This window comes from Gymnodraco acuticeps, unplaced genomic scaffold (assembly GCF_902827175.1).
Source record: "Gymnodraco acuticeps unplaced genomic scaffold, fGymAcu1.1, whole genome shotgun sequence".
In the NCBI taxonomy this organism is placed as follows: domain Eukaryota; kingdom Metazoa; phylum Chordata; class Actinopteri; order Perciformes; family Bathydraconidae; genus Gymnodraco; species Gymnodraco acuticeps.
Window position 1 is genome coordinate 3,308,146 of NW_022990583.1, and position 12,752 is coordinate 3,320,897.

The following is a 12,752-nucleotide window of genomic DNA, read 5'->3' on the forward strand; positions in this document are numbered from 1 at the left end:
GAAAATAACGCAGTGTCATTTTCATTTCATTTCATCGTTTATTTGAACCCGGGACAATGCACATCGATGAACACTTTATTTTTTTTGATGTTGCAGTTATAAAATAAACAGACATTGCTCCAGATAACAGAACAAACAACAAAACATGTAACAACAAACAACTAAACAAAACATAACGGGGGGGGGGTGCAAGGATGACTTCCTAAGACAGCTGATTGTGACATACACAGGACATTACACAGGAGATGCCATATTGACAGGGTCAGATAGGAGAGCTGAGGACAGTGAACCGCAATCCTCCTGTCTCCCCTCAAAATCCCCCAGCAGAGAAGCTGCACGCTCCATGTTCAGTAAACAACATAATGCTTTCAAATGTAAATGAGCCGGATTTTAGCTTTGAGCTCATTTCCATCCGTAGTCCCGTCACAAACAACATTTATGAACATGACAGTTATATAAGTGGCAAAAATAAATACATGATATGCAGAAAGAGCATGAGCAGCATACAAGCATTAACCACATGGCAGTACAATGTAGCAGCTACGACGTATAAAGTGCAAGAGGAGATACCGTGTGTATGTGTTTTTTGTGCAGCATCTACTACAGTCTCAATAACACCGAAATAAAACTGCCTCAAATGTCATCAATCACTCTTGCAGGAACCCGCAAGATGCTCTTTCTTGCAACCCCAAACTGTTTTATGGCCACAGTAATGAATGTGTTTATACGCTGCAATATGGCTTCAATCTTCTGTCACTGTATACGACGTATAATGAAAGTATCGTAAAATACAGCAGGAGACTTTTATGGAAATGCATGTGAGAATACTTTTATAGATAGCCAGGTGGGAATGTGTGCTGCTTTACCACTAAACAATAAAAACAACGTCTGTAAGGGTTCAATGTGTTAGACGAGCAACCTCAAGCTAGTTTCTCTGCAAACTGATTTTAATACTCAAGTAGAAAAACGTAGGGATGTTGTCGGGGGTTACATAAACAAGTCAACCTTTGTACTTAATGACGTAAACAATGCAAACCTCAGGGAATATTGTCGAGAAGGATTCAAATAAGTCACTGACACTAGTTCCTACCTCTGTTAGACATTTACTTCCCTGTGTGTCTCAATCAGACAGTGTGATCTGTGTGTGCGCTACACTGCTCTGATAATGACTCAGTCTCTAATTAGCATCACTAATCAACTGTCATCACGCTGACCCAATATTTCTGTGTATCCATCTTTATCCGTCTAAATTTGGGAATATACGCTCGGCTGCTCGCTCATTATTATCTGCTTTCAGCGTTTGAAGTCCATAAAATATGCTATTTCACGAGGCCATAAACAATGATCTGATGAATGTAGTGATTCCATGACTGACTAATGCGATAGAGTTGATGTTTGAGTCCCAGTTGTTTGACTCTAGTTCAGCTCTCCCTTGTGTGGACTCACTTTAGCTGCAGCTCTTTGTAGCAGTCTCTTACGATTAGACAGAGGCTGGATTGTGATGTCTCTACCAGTGTGTTTCTCTTCTCTCGCTCTGTCTCTGTCAGCTCACTGTGTTCAAACTACTTCATGTGGTTTCCTTTTATATAACATGTCTGTGTGTGTTCGATGCAATTCTCACACTTCCTCTTATTGTTTCTCTAGAGATTTGTGTGTTGTCTGTTCAGTCCAGAAGCGATTTCCATATTTGTAGTTGTCACTCAACATCAGAGTTTAAAATAAAATGTATTCTGATTCTGTTTTGTGTTCTCTTTGTAGGTGCAAGAACAAGCTATACCCCGATAATCTTCCTCGTACCAGCGTGGTGATTGTATTTCACAACGAGGCGTGGAGCACACTGCTGCGCACCGTCCACTCCGTCATCGACCGCTCTCCACACACTCTGCTGGAGGAGATTGTCCTGGTGGACGATGCCAGCGAGAGAGGTATAAACACACACACACACACACACACACACACACACACACACACACACACACACACACACACACACACACACAGAGACACTGCACATAATTCCTTCAGTGCCTCTGCTCCTTGTTCGAGGCTTAACCTATTTTTTTTTTAGCTACTGTATGATTTTGCCGGGCTAGTGTATGTGTGTGTAGCTGTGTTTGTGCACTTGTGTGTGTGTGTGTCTGTGCTGATGCCCAACAGCCCGTCAGCATATATGGCCTGTGTGTGCCACTCCACCCTGTGCAATGCTGCTAATCCCTGTTTGGGGGAGATTAGGTCTTTAATTCGCCAGCCGCAAGGATTACACTCTGTTATTACCCTCAATCCCCCCCCCACATCCGCCACCCTGCAGCACCATGTCACCCGACGGGACCTCGAGGTGCAAATCAGAGGGCGTGGGTGTTTCTGTGGGGGGGGGTGCAGGTAGGGGATCTCTCAGCTGGTAGAGGGATTGTCGGCAGGCATGCTATGACGTATTCACAGATACAAACACACACACACTTCCCTTTGATCTGTGTTGCTACAAGACGAATAGTTTAGAGGAGTGGCTTGAAATCCATCTCCTGGTTTGTGAGGCAAGTAGTTTTGAGGCTTTGTTTATAATGCAGTTTATTAATAAATGTGAATCCCTCACAGCGTTGTTTGTCTATTGATTGTGTTTCAACCTTTTATTTTTGCAAAGTTGCACGTAAATATTGAGCTACACTCCTTTCATCGTTATTTGTAGGAGTAGATTTCCTGTAAGTAGCTGAGTGAGATTGTTTCCGACTTGTTTTATGAAAAATCCCAATTACTGTCATGTCTAAAAGTCAACATTTAAAAAGATTGTTGCAATATTTTTAAAAATTAACAACATGTTTCTATCAAAATATTCAGATGAAACCCTGTTTTGTTGGCATTTATAAACAAGGTTTCCTGCGTTTGTAAAACTGGTTGCGTTCCCACATGCCTTCCACTATTTCAAGCACCCACTGACAAGTTATAGAAAAAACTAATTAAAATACATTTTTAATCAAAGATTTTAAGATTTATTGTTTGCAAGAAGGACATTCGAAGCTTTATTGGAAACGACAATAGTAGGTTTGAATGTAATAAAAATGAATATATCTACATTTTTACAATTGGTACAGCCCTAGCTGAGTTTGTCTTGTTTGCTTACTTGTGTTTATTTCCTTATTCTATTACATAAATGTGTTTGTTTGTATATTTTAAGATTTCCTGAAGCGGCCCTTGGAGCAGTACGTCAGGAGGCTGGAAGTCCCGGTCAGAGTGGTGAGGATGGAGCAGCGGTCTGGTCTTATTCGCGCTCGTCTTAAGGGAGCGTCGCTCTCCACGGGCCAGGTGTGTGTGCTCATGCACATATGTGACTTCCATACCCAGAGATCTGCTCACCATATGGTGTGTGCACCACTCCGTTTGTCTAATGTTTTCTCTCCATGTTTCTAGGTCATAACCTTCCTGGATGCTCATTGTGAATGCACAACAGGGTGGCTGGAGCCTCTGCTCGCCCGCATCAAGCAAGACAAGTAAGAGACATACACACACACACACACACACCACATACACACCTCTGACTACCTCAAATAAATCTATAAACTTTTGTTGAGCCTGCAGGGGGCTTGTCCCGGTGATTATTTCATTCTTAATGACTTATTCTTGGTTTAGTGCTTCCTGCAAACAGGTGCTCAAATAAACACACACAAACTCACACACACAAACACACACACACACACACACACACAGGGTTTACTTGTGATTGAATGTGCCATGTTGATGTTTGTCGTAGGAGTACGGTGGTGTGCCCCATCATCGATGTGATCAGTGATGACACGTTCGAGTACATGGCGGGATCCGACATGACGTACGGGGGCTTCAACTGGAAGCTCAACTTCCGCTGGTACCCTGTACCGCAGAGAGAGATGGACCGCCGCAAAGGAGACCGCACGCTGCCCGTCAGGTGGGTGATACAGCGGGGGGATCCGGGGTGGGCCTCGCCTTTTTGAGGAATCTTTTCAACTTTCTTTAAATCCCCAGCAGCCCCAGGGTGATGTTGTGCAGCTGACCCTCACCCTTCCCTGTGTGGTTAAGTGAGAAGAGAATGTGCCTACAGGGACAAGATTGAATCATTAGTAAAGTACCACATGATCATTCACGCTAACTCTGTCAGTCAGCTGTTTAAAATAACTTGTAGCCTGAGAGCGTTAGCGTTGCTGAAAGGCATTCACAATTGATTTGCACTGAGCAATCAGACTCTACCACAGTTAATAATCTTAAAACGTTCTCTAGGCAGAAACACTCATGGAATAGATTGAACTTTCCTCTGTGGCTTAAGTCGAGATGCTTATGTTATGTAAGACTGTGTTTTTTGCTATCATTTCTCACGGCTCAGAGCTTATTCCTGCCTGTCTATCATTTCTTCTTCCTGCTCTTGTTTCTAAGCTCGCTTTACGGCATTATTCAAGGTCACACGCATAATGTCTTATGTAACGCTCTGTGCGGCTGTTTTCGGTTGTTTTTCACAGTTAGGCATGACAGCATTTTCCTAAGGGTGTTTTGTAAACGGCCTAAAAAACAAAAATGGTTTGTAGGATCAGGGTTGGAAATGAAGAAGTGCTTAAGACTAATGACAATCTTTCTATATTATAGAGAAGATTTAAAAACGTTACCACATAAACACGAATTCTGAATGAAGCCGGTTTATAAGGTTTCAGTTAGCACCATTATTGTTCCTGTAGTGCAGAATTAGCATGCGGGAAATGAGTCGAATGGAATCAGTCAGAAAAGAGTAACAGATTCTCACGTCTGCATTTGGTGTAAAATAGCTGCTAATTCAACAACCTTTTGTTCATTATGTATTGCATGACAAGCTACAGGCCTGCTGCTGTTACACTGATGAGATTCATTCAGTCACGCAGAGGAGGAAACCTTAACAGCTGAACTGGTTATTATGGGCTCGTCTACCTTGTAATTTACAGTACTGTGCAAAAGTCTGAGGTCATTTGGAAAGTTTTCCTTTTAAGCTAGAGGAGAAAAAAGAGAATCCGAGGTTTAAAGAAGACGTATAAAAAGTCCTCTGAACACACAGAATGACCTTGTGTCGACTGAGCTGTTATTTCAGACCGAAAGCTGCGAAAAGTTTAAATTCTTAGTAGGAAATACTGCGCTGTATTTACAGTTGTTGGTTTTATTGTAGCATGTTTGTGTTTATTTCAATGTCACAGTGTGAAATAAACACATGTTTGACGTCTCTTTTTAGGTCACTGTTTAGAGGAATGTCTTTAATAAGAAATGTTAAGCTAAGGGTTTAGAGAGCTTAAAGTAAAAAGAAAAGCACACATTTCTATTATTGTGGTTTATTATACCATAATAAATAAACGGTTTGTATTATTTATAGTTGTTAAAAAACATCTGTGTGTGTTGTTCATGGGCTTGTGTTTTTGTTTCTTATTATTTCCTACTTTCAGCCGAACGCTTTACCCTCTGTGCACTCAGGATATGTCTCATCTGTGTGGCCGCTAGTATGCGATGTATTATGTGTTGGAAAGGGAACTTGGATGTATAATGAAAGTAAAACAGGCAGTTAAGAAAATAAGCATGATATGAAAAGAAGGAAACCATTCTTTTAGTGGGAAGTATAGGGTAGAGCCTCGAGTCTATTTCACACTCACACACAACAGGGAGGTGAACAGGGAATGACAAAGCAGGAAAACAGCAAAAAACAGGGAGCGCAGCGTAAAGTAAAACCCTGATGGGATCCGAAGGTACTCTGTGACCTCTTACAAATCAGGCCTTCAGTGAATGAAGTGCCATTAACCCACCTTGCTCTCAATTTACACGGCTGTCTCCTTTCTTTCCAGGACCCCCACCATGGCAGGCGGCTTGTTCTCCATAGACAGAGATTATTTCCAGGAGATCGGCACTTATGACGCAGGCATGGACATCTGGGGAGGAGAAAACCTGGAAATCTCTTTCAGAGTGAGTGAGCACACTCGCAGCCAACTCACATGACTGTATTCTTCCATGCACTGGCAGTCATTCAGGAGTGTCTGAAACACACACATTCACATTACACTGACTTCCCTGACTAAATTGTTGACTTAGCTAATACTCTGTCAGGCGTCAAAATGACTGGCAAGCGTATTCAGACTGTCACAACTCAGACCTCTCCCAGCGGAGGCCTCACAGTGTGGTTATTCTACATACTCCATGTGTGTGTTAATGCCAAATCTGTTGTGTTTCACAGATTTGGCAGTGCGGTGGGACTCTAGAGATTGTCACATGCTCTCACGTGGGCCATGTGTTCAGAAAGGCAACTCCCTACACGTTTCCTGGAGGAACGGGACAGATCATCAACAAAAACAACCGACGCCTGGCAGAAGTCTGGATGGATGAATTTAAAAACTTCTTCTACATCATCTCCCCCGGTGTGTGTGTGTGTGTGTGTGTGTGTGTGTGTGTGTGTGTGTGTGTGTGTGTGTGTGTGTGTGTGTGTGTGTGTGTGTGTGTGTGTGTGTGTGTGTGTGTGTGTGTGTGTGTGTGTGTGTGTGTGTGTGTGTGTGTGTGTGTGTGTGTGTGTGTGTGTGTGTGTGTGTGTGTGTGTGTGTGTGTGTGTGTGTGTGGTGTGTGTGTGTGTGTGTGTGTGTGTGTGTGTGTGTGTGGTGTGTGTGTGTGTGTGTGTGTGTGTGTGTGTGTGTGTGTGTGTGTGTGTGTGTGTGTGTGTGTGTGTGTGTGTGTGTGTGTGTGTGTGCTAATGAAAGTATGTATGCATGCATGTGCTCATGTGTGGAGTTTAATCTCTGTAGCAGGTGTGATCTTTCCATTAACCCGGTGACAGTGCGATATTGCAGCGGTTGCAGCGGGATGGGGGGGCGGCGAGTAATTTCACGCTCAAAGCATCTATTGACTTACATACACATACACACACACACACAAGCTGGCAAAGGAGACGCAGCCAAAAGTAAAGCAAAAGACACTCAATAGAAAATATTTGTAGAGGTTAAGCACCTTTTTAAAAACTTGCTTGGAACACACTCAATTATTGTTTAGCAGGAAGCACGCTCTCGTCGGAGCTGTAATGGTATTGTTCAGAGCCGGCCAAATCTGCTCAGTTCACAATAAAGAAAAGTAACAGCAGCTGATATTTTAATGTGGCCCCCTGCAGGTTGGGAAAGTAATTGATGCTGCAATTGTAACACTACCCACCTGCATGCTGTGACTCTTAACAGCTGAGGCCTGATAGACAGAGTGAACAATCATTTTGTTTTTAAGTCATTTCCAGTGTTCATGTTAGTCTTTTCAGTTTTGGGAGGGGTCTTTTTTTGCCATTAGCAGTTTGTAGGAACTAAGGTGTCCATCATATCAAAGTCAATACAGTCCACACCGAAAACGTTAATGGTAGCCATGCCCAGAGCACTCACAACGATGTCAATCGAGGATACTGCCTCAAAGGTTATTCATGTCACTCACAGCAACCTGTACAGGCTGTTACTATTTCTGAGCCTTATTTCTGCTGCAGATGTCTGGCTCGGTCGCAGTTAGATGTTTCTCCCTTTCTTAATGCTGTCTGCTAGGCTCTGGTTAGCTCTGGTGGTTTCCCAGCAGGGGAATCAACACTAGATGGTTATGAATCATTGAAGAAAAAAGGAAATGCGGACATTTCAGAGATCTGTAACCAGGCTGTGCTGCATGTTAGACTAGAGGGATGTTTCCAGCTCTTCGGGAGAACTTTGATAGCATTTTCACTGGCTAGTCCGACCAAACACAGCCTCTAACAATGTTCAGCAAGGATACTTCACACTCATCAGAGAGGGATCTGACCAGAATACTCAGAGCAGCTACCCCAACACACGCTATTTAGTATATATTTTTTAGAACCACACATAACTACTGGCAACAAAGTGAAGTAGCCTGCAGGACTGGTTCAAATGTTTGGACACTTTTATAAAAACAACATGTTTTTGGGACTTCTTTTGTAATTGTCATGAAACCAAACAGACTGCAGCTGCTGCCCTCTGCCAGGAAGCAAGCTCCACCTAGTCTATAGAGATTTCATATTCATGTGCCACTGTAACAATAGCCCTTTTTGAGCTTTTTGAAATAATTTGACATAAAAACTCTTTGCAATGATATATTGGGTCCGGGTGCTTCACATCAATGTGTGGCCTCATTGTACTTTACCAATTAAGTCCTTCAATAATCCTTACATGGTAACATTGATTTAACCGCCAGTCAGCAGACATTATGAAGGTAGTTTAGTGCCATAGAGGCTAACCTTTATGTTACTGTCCATTTGTGTGTGTGTCCAGGTGTGACCAAAGTGGACTACGGTGACATCACGTCTCGCACGGGTCTGAGACAAAAGCTCCAATGTAAACCCTTCAGCTGGTACCTGGAGAACGTCTACCCCGACTCTCAGATCCCCAGACACTATTACTCCTTGGGAGAGGTAACTCATTCAGACAGAGATGCATCTGTGACTCACTGCCTATTAGCTCAGATCCAAGCAGACACAATGAATCTGTTGAATTAGAGGTGTGGCTTTCTTGTTGATGTCATAATGGGGTTTTTTTCTGTGTGTGCTCTGCTCAGATCCGTAATGTGGAGACCAACCAGTGCCTGGACAACATGGCCCGCAAGGAGAATGAGAAAGTCGGCATTTTCAACTGCCACGGCATGGGAGGCAACCAGGTATCTGAGGAAGAAAGAAACATACTGACACAAAACAAGGATTTGAGTCATATTCCAACCCTTCAAATCTGGTTCTTAGCTTTGGGTACTGACAGAAAGGATGAAATGTATTTATTAGGATAAACCCCTTGAGATGCACCATCTCGTTTTCAAGGGGGTCCTGACAAAAGCAACGTCTTACAGACATACATGAACAAAATAACAGAAAGCAAAGCATGACAAACAAGGACAAACCACGTGCAGTCTGTTCAGTGAAATTCATGAAGTAATCATTACAATCATTACAATTTGATAGACAGTAGTGTCTAATAGATCAGTTTCATCAATAACAAGAGCAGACCAGCTGAAGGTGAGATGATAATGCATGCTTAAACATACCCAATGATGCAAGGGACCTAATAGTAGCAGGTAAAGTATTCCAGTCGGTTGGGGCTTTAAACATGAACGCTCTTCTGCCAAATTGCAGAAAGAAGTGTCTGAAATGGTCTTTATTTCTAACAGGAGTAATGGAGTAGTGTTTTTAAACTTCTGTTTGTTATGTGCAGGTTTTCTCTTACACGGCCAATAAGGAGATCAGGACAGACGACTTGTGTCTCGACGTGTCCAAACTAAACGGACCCGTCATGATGCTCAAGTGCCATCACCTCAAAGGCAACCAGCTCTGGGACTACGACCCCGTGGTGAGTGGGAGAATCTGTGAGCACATTGTGAATACAGATTTACTGGTACAGTAAATGTACACATATTAACACAAACACAGAGGGGTTTTCATGCAGGTCTTGAAAGGTACATAGACTTTGGTTTCTGTTCTGCAGACTTCAGAATAAGTTACGTTTTACTGCACACCAGAAATCCTAGAAGGTGATATAGTATGGAGTCTTATCATTGTTGTGTTTCGTATGAAAAACCCTGGGGAAATTAAAACAGTAAAGCAGACGAAATGATTTTCATCTCAATGTTATGTCCCCACACATACTAACTACACTTTGGATACACTGATCGCTGTAGTGTACAACGAGCAATATCCTCATGCAGAAGCACTGTTAAAGAAATACCTATATTACCCATAATATACAGGGAAGAGAACAATTGATGGGAAAAATACGCAAATAAGATGCTGATTATCTAACAAACTAAGTAAAGGAATTGTTTACACCTTAATTTTCGTTTCATCTTGTTTGTTGTTGTTTTTTTAAACTGTTTTCAACTATTTCTTTATAAATAAAAAGCGACACAGATAATTTCACAGATATTTTCAAAAACTGAAACAGTTTGTTCCCAGAGTAAACACAGTGTGACACCATAAGGACCACTTGTCATTTCAGTTGGTGGAATATTTATTGCTGTCAGATTTAGGGTGATTATAAATCCTAGTTTTCACATTACACAACTCAAACCACAGCATGCCTCTCACTGAGGAAATCAAACCTGAATTGCGCCTCAAAATTAAAGTCATAGAAAAAGAAAAAAATTAGACACCCTGCCTCCAGATTGGTATTTATTAACATGCCCTTGTGAATTCCAATCATTAAATCAAAAGCATGATTTTTTTTTTGCCCTCCTCACACACATTCTCTCTCTCTCTCTCTCCTCAGAAGCTGAGCCTGATCCACGTCAACAGTAACCAGTGTCTGGACAAGGCCAACGAGGAGGACAGCCAGGTGCCCTGCGTCAAAGACTGCACACACACACGCTCCCAACAGTGGCTGCTGCGCAACGTCACACTACCGGAAGTCTTCTGACCACACTCTGCACACTCCCAAACACACACACTCATACACACAGCGGCCCAGAGTGAGCAATCAGGGGAACAGACGTGTTTATTATTACATTCGGGCACAAGGAAAGTAAAGACTTCCCACGAGGGGATTCGCGAAGAGAGGAGGACGCATTGGACGGTACTACCTCTGCCAGAGATCAGAGGGAGGAGCGTGTTTGACCCTCCTCAGAGCGAGAGAAGAGGAAAGACTCCCTCTAGGAGACGATGGCTGTTGTTTTACATTTGTTTTTTTAAAGAGAATTTAAACTGAAGAGCGTGACTCGCTCGCTGGGCGCGGATATGAGACCAGTGGAGAGGAGGTTTTCACTCACAGCTTCCCAGCTTCCCTGGACACAGCAGTCCACCCTTCAACTCATCACGTTTACTGACTGCCTCTTACGAGAGAGAGAGAGTGAGTGAGAGAGTGAGTGAGTGAGTGAGTGAGTGAGTGAGTGAGTGAGTGAGTGAGTGAGTGAGTGAGTGAGTGAGTGAGTGAGTGTGTGTGTGTGTGTGTTCTCTGATATGAATGTATGCTTTTGAGAAGGGGGCTGAATTCCTTTGTTGATTTTTTTTAATTTAATTTTGTAAAGGATTTTGAAAATGAACGACTATGAAGAAGAGCGCATTTGTAAGTGTGTGCGTGTGTGTGTGTCAGAGCCCCTCCTACAGTCTTGCAGCAGTGAATGTCTCCCTCTGGTGTTACTCCTCGGCTTCTCATCCTACAGACTGAAGCTTCCCCACTGAGGAATTTTTACGGGACTGCACAAACTAAAAAAAGGAAGGACCCGACGTCTGCCATCCGCAGAGATCTAGAGATAGAAATATGATGTTTGTGATATCTTGAGATTTTTATGTCAAGTTTTTACATTGCTTTGTCCTGTGAGAGTGCCACAGAGCAGTAACCCTAGTCTGTCTGTCTGTCGTCTTTAAAGATGTTTAACATAGAGCTTACATACAGTACACACACACACACACACACACACACAGAACACTAACTGATATTCACTGCCTTATGTAGTGTTAAACTATAGGAAATCTCCCATAAGGCACTACATAGACACACACACATCCTGTATACATATAGGAAAAGGCGGCTCTAGCCTGATACTTTAATCCATTTTGTCATATCTTCTTCTCAATGACCTCTTAAAAAATACACTCCAAGGGCTTCTTTCCTCCAGTGGAGTGTGTGGATGGATGGATGGATGTGTGTGAGTGAGATTGAGGTTATGTCTTCAGTACTAATCCCCTGTCCATCAGATCCCTGTTTACCAGAACAAACAGCTCTCAGATTCCTCGCTGTTGGACAAACAGAGCCTGTAGCGTAGACTGACGTCAGATCAGCGTGTCCCTGCGTCTGTTGTACATAAGAGCAGAAGCTGCTTTTATTTTCTAAACAGAGCCGAGTCTCTGCACTCTCCCGGGGACATATCTGCAGCAGGAAATGAAGCCTGGAAAGCGGTTGTTAGAATATCAACGAGACGTCGCTGAGGTGTTAGCAGACTTAATCAGGGACAGATTAATAATTGTGGAGCATTGAAGGGAGTGTGGAGTTGAACTGTGGATTACAGAGAGCACAGCAGCAGCGGCAGCAGGCATATCTTAATCCATTACTACATATCTCACTGTGCAAATTCACCCGCAGTATTTCACTATTCATATCTCAGTCAGCCAGACAGCTGAGCGCTTACATCAGTGTGTCTTTTTTCAACCATCATGCTTTCTTTATTCTGTTTCTTTGTATCACCAGAGCAGGAGAGGTGGTTTCATAAAGGTTTTCACCATTTGAGCTTCCTCCAGTGGAGGAGGGTTTACACATAGGACACTGGATCATCTTCGTTGTTGACATGGTGGTGAGAGGAGGCTGTCGACTGATTTTATTTCTGAGCGAGTGACTGTATGGGAAAGATGTGAAAGGTTTTTTTGATTGTGCGAGACAGGGTGTGTAACGATGTTCAGATTCTTTGGGGGGGGTTGAAGTTACACTGACATGTCCAGGCTTCCACACTGAGCTGATCCAAATGTAGAAAATAAAGGTGAAAAGTTTACAGAATAATACCAGGACATGATGATTTCTGCCTCTTTTTGTCTGTACACACACACACTCATAAAACACAATTTCCTCACAACGTTAAATTACTCGTAGGTTGGATATTGGAGAGACATTCGATACGGTCTTTTTTACTCTGGACAAGTAAGTATAATTTTTTAAAAGTAGGACTTGTATTTTTTCTTTTTATATGAATACTTATATTCGAAGATTATTTTCAATAGCTTCCCATGTATTAGTGATCCCCAATACCAATAGACCATAGAGAGCCATTAGGAAGACGTGTAGACAAAAGGGTTT

At 42.6% G+C, this 12,752-nt stretch overlaps 1 protein-coding gene across 1 annotated transcript in view; it reads left to right on the top strand.

The window, feature by feature from the left end:
* The window catches only part of galnt1 (UDP-N-acetyl-alpha-D-galactosamine:polypeptide N-acetylgalactosaminyltransferase 1), a 47,317-nt gene extending 34,851 nt beyond the window's left edge, over positions 1–12,466 (top strand). The window contains exons 5-14 of the mRNA XM_034228119.1: positions 1,759–1,925; positions 3,170–3,297; positions 3,403–3,482; positions 3,743–3,913; positions 5,814–5,931; positions 6,200–6,380; positions 8,262–8,401; positions 8,545–8,643; positions 9,189–9,323; positions 10,239–12,466. Of these exons, the coding sequence (XP_034084010.1) occupies positions 1,759–1,925; positions 3,170–3,297; positions 3,403–3,482; positions 3,743–3,913; positions 5,814–5,931; positions 6,200–6,380; positions 8,262–8,401; positions 8,545–8,643; positions 9,189–9,323; positions 10,239–10,385 (1,366 nt within the window). The 3' untranslated portion in view covers positions 10,386–12,466. The remainder of the gene's footprint in view (positions 1–1,758; positions 1,926–3,169; positions 3,298–3,402; positions 3,483–3,742; positions 3,914–5,813; positions 5,932–6,199; positions 6,381–8,261; positions 8,402–8,544; positions 8,644–9,188; positions 9,324–10,238) is intronic.
* Positions 12,467–12,752: the final 286 nt, after the last annotated feature.